A 3,877-nucleotide genomic window follows, 5' to 3' on the forward strand; every position below is an offset into this window, starting at 1 on the left:
GAGTCCTAACAGACCGTGTTCTGTCCCAGACTCTGGAGTACCAGGTGGGTCCGAAGGCCAACCCGCTGCCGTTCCTGCGGAACCCGGACATCCTGGTGGGGGAGAACGACCTGACGGCCCTCAGTTACCTCCATGAACCGGCCGTCCTGCACAACCTGAGGGTCCGCTTCCTGGAGTCCAACCACATCTACACGTACTGCGGTCAGTCCGGGTCCACCAGAACCAACAGAACCTTGGTGATATTTCCCCTGATAAATGAAGTTATAGGTTCTCTTTAGAACGTTTTAGATTGGATGAAAAGATGAAAATCTTTTTTCTGTTTACCATTTTTTCATTTTATTCATTGTTTTATTTAATAATTTGATGTTTTTCAAATGTTATTTTTTTACACTATTTATTTGGATTTTAAATTCATCAGTAATTTGAGTAAAATTTGACATATTATGAATAAAAGTTCTTATTTTAATGACACAGAGTAAAAACTTCCTGCTGTCTGTTGATGTAAAGTTATTGATTATTCATAATTACTTCCTGGTCACATGTCAGCAGTAGCTCCGCCCTAACATGTCGAGACCCGCTCCTTTCCTTGTTTCCCATATTTGTACATCCTCTTGTTGAAGCTCCGCCCACCAGAGTCAGGTGATAAACATTTATCAGCCTGTTTGCATCGATTTAACTCGACGTTCATTAAACTGAAGATCAGTTTCAGGTTTATTCATTTTTATCAGTTTGTCTAAATGATTTAATTTATTTATACATTCTTATAAAAATCTGACTGAGCTTCAGATTTCCTCCTGAGTTTGGACTCTAAGACGAAGGTCGTGCTGCGTTCACTGACTCGAATAAATCTGGAAAAAAACATCAAACTTTAATCTGAGATTAAACTTCAAAGTAAACATTTATTCTTTGACAGACTTCTGTTAAACCATCTTTTCTGACCTGGAGGCTGATCAGAGCTCACTTCAGTCAACGTCAGTAAAGGTCAGCTGTGGGCGGAGCCACGTGCTGCAGGTGTACTGACGTTAATGAGCTCATTTCCTGTCTCAGGTATCGTTCTGGTGGCCATCAACCCGTACGAGCAGCTGCAGATCTATGGAGAGGAAGTGATCAACGCCTACAGCGGGCAGAACATGGGGGACATGGACCCACACATCTTCGCCGTGGCCGAAGAGGCGTACAAACAGATGGCCAGGTACAGGTGGGGGGAGGAGTTACAGAGCTGGAAGGAGCTCAGAGATTAAATCTGAGCAGGACGAAGCTTCCTGTATGAGGAGAAACATCTCGTCTTCATCAGTGAGACCAGCTGTTTGAAAAGAAAAAACCTTTATGCAGATGTTAAACAGCAAAGTTCAAAGGTCATCAAAATGAAGTTTCAATAAATCTTACCACCTCATGAACGACACTGTAAGATTTGGAAAATAAAGTCCTAATAACCAGAGAAATCATGAAAAATGATTCTTTAATCTTAAAGATGTTTAAACAAAAGATTCTGATAAAATAAAATACTGAAGACCAGGAAAAGGAAAACTGGAAACGATCAGAGTGATTTAGAAACTGAGCTGGAAAAGAAATGCAGCAAAAACACTCAATAAAACCTAAAAGTAACTAAAAACTGTCTCAAACAGATTTTAAAGGTATTTTTAGAGGAATTAAGGAGATGTCCGTGAATTTCTATGAAAGGTAAATATTTTAAAAAGTCTAAAATTGACTAAAAAGCAAAAGTCAGAGCAACATCTGGATATAAGAGGACAATAAGAAGTCTGCAGAAGAAGAAGTAAAACAGGAAAACAACGCAGTAACTAATGCTGACTCAGCGTTTTTCCTGTCGTTTTGATTTCTCTTTAGGTTTGATCCTGTTAAAGATGAGGTTTCAGTTTTTTACCACGGTCACATGATCAGTTCTTCTTCTGTGGTGCTTTGTAGAGATGAGAGGAACCAGTCCATCATCGTGAGCGGAGAATCCGGAGCAGGGAAGACGGTTTCAGCCAAATACGCCATGAGATTCTTTGCCACCGTGGGCGGCTCGTCCAACGACGCCAACGTGGAGGAGAAGGTTCTGGCCTCCAACCCCATCATGGAGGTCAGTAGGCGGAGCCTAAACCCTTCAAACCTTCGGTCCATGAAGTTCTGACCCATCTGCTCCGTTTTCCCATCAGGCCATTGGGAACGCTAAGACCACCCGGAACGACAACAGCAGCCGCTTCGGGAAGTACATCCAGATCGTTTTCAGCAAACACTACCACATCATCGGGGCCAACATGAGGACATACCTGCTGGAGAAGTCCCGGGTCGTCTTCCAGGTGAGTCCCGGTCCCATCATCCTGACCCGGTTCTGCTCTGTGACCCGTCTGTCCCAGCTGACGGTTTGGGTTTGTCTCTCAGGCCGAGGAGGAGAGGAATTATCACATCTTCTACCAGCTGTGTGCTTCGGCCAGTTTACCAGAGTTCAAGGAGTTCAGCCTCAGTGAGTCCACCTGTCTGTCCACCTGTCTCTGTCTGTCCACCTGTCTCCATCTGTCCACCTGTCTCTGTCTGTCCACCTGTCCACCCACCTGTCTGTCCACCTGTCCATCTGTCCTCCTGTCTCTGAAATCAGACACCTGACCTTTGACCCTCTCCAGCCTCAGGCTGAGGCATTAAAGACGACAAGAAGGAAGAAATAATTCCTCTGCTTCTTATTCAGTTTGCCTCTGTGAGACACGATAAACCCTAACCCTCTCCAGGCTGAGAGGAGGAGCTTTAACCATCACCATTGGTCCACCGCTCATTGATGAGATGATGTTTCCTCTTGTTTCTCTCAGACAGCGCAGAGGAGTTCCACTACACGTCTTTAGGAGAAAACATCTTCATCGAAGGAGTGAACGACGCCGAAGACTTGGTGAAAACCAGAGAAGCCTTCAGCCTGCTGGGTAACTACTAATAATCAGAATAAAGTTACTGGGATGACTCGAACCTTGACCTAACCACGTAACCTGTGATCCTTGTGTGCAGGTGTGAAGGAGAGCAATCAGAGCAGCATCTTTAAGATCCTGGCCTCCATCCTGCACCTGGGGAACGTGGCGATCGTGGCGGAGCGGGACGGAGAGTCCTGTCGTATCGCGGTATGTGGACCGCCGGCTGCAGCTCCGCAGCTCCGCTGGTTCTTCTCCGCTCGCTGACGTAGTCTTTGTGTTTCAGAGGAACGACGTCCACCTGCAGCACTTCTGCAGGCTGCTGGGGGTGGAGCTGCAGCAGATGGAGCACTGGCTGTGCCACAGGAAGCTGGCCACGGCGTCCGAGACTTTCATGAAGACCATGTCCAGCAAGCAGGCGCTGAACGCCCGTGACGCGCTCGCCAAGCACATCTACGCCCGCCTCTTCGACTGGATCGTGGAGCACATCAACAAGGCCCTGCAGACCTCCTCCAAGCAGCACTCCTTCATCGGAGTCCTGGACATCTATGGGTACGAAGCTGTGCTCCGATCCTGGTTCTGGTTCTGGTCCACCTCGTGAGACGCTTGTTTATGTCTCTGCAGGTTCGAGACATTCGAGGTGAACAGCTTCGAGCAGTTCTGCATCAACTACGCCAACGAGAAGCTGCAGCAGCAGTTCAACTCTGTGAGTTCTGTAGAACCGGTCCGAACCACGCGGTCCACGTTCACCATGTTTACCTTCTTCATCCTCTTCTTCCTCCTGCCGCTCGGTGTCCTCAGCACGTCTTCAAGCTGGAGCAGGAGGAGTACATGAAGGAGCAGATCCCCTGGACCCTCATCGACTTCTACGACAACCAGCCCTGCATCGACCTGATCGAGGCCCGGCTCGGGATCCTGGACCTGCTGGACGAGGAGTGTAAGGTGAGTCCTGACCCTGATCCTGACCCTGACCCTGATCCTGATCC

General features: G+C 47.5%; 1 protein-coding gene across 1 annotated transcript in view; it reads left to right on the plus strand.

Moving 5' to 3' along the window:
• LOC108229418 (unconventional myosin-Vb-like) overlaps window positions 1-3,877 on the plus strand; it is a 16,801-nt gene that overhangs the window by 7,774 nt on the left and 5,150 nt on the right. Inside the window, exons 3-12 of the mRNA XM_037979531.1 lie at window positions 30-201; window positions 1,048-1,192; window positions 1,924-2,080; window positions 2,157-2,300; window positions 2,383-2,464; window positions 2,802-2,909; window positions 2,992-3,101; window positions 3,178-3,443; window positions 3,516-3,597; window positions 3,693-3,868. Coding sequence (XP_037835459.1) covers window positions 30-201; window positions 1,048-1,192; window positions 1,924-2,080; window positions 2,157-2,300; window positions 2,383-2,464; window positions 2,802-2,909; window positions 2,992-3,101; window positions 3,178-3,443; window positions 3,516-3,597; window positions 3,693-3,868 — 1,442 coding nt within the window. The remainder of the gene's footprint in view (window positions 1-29; window positions 202-1,047; window positions 1,193-1,923; window positions 2,081-2,156; window positions 2,301-2,382; window positions 2,465-2,801; window positions 2,910-2,991; window positions 3,102-3,177; window positions 3,444-3,515; window positions 3,598-3,692; window positions 3,869-3,877) is intronic.

The sequence above is a fragment of the Kryptolebias marmoratus genome, linkage group LG14 (genome assembly GCF_001649575.2).
Source record: "Kryptolebias marmoratus isolate JLee-2015 linkage group LG14, ASM164957v2, whole genome shotgun sequence".
Classification (NCBI taxonomy): domain Eukaryota; kingdom Metazoa; phylum Chordata; class Actinopteri; order Cyprinodontiformes; family Rivulidae; genus Kryptolebias; species Kryptolebias marmoratus.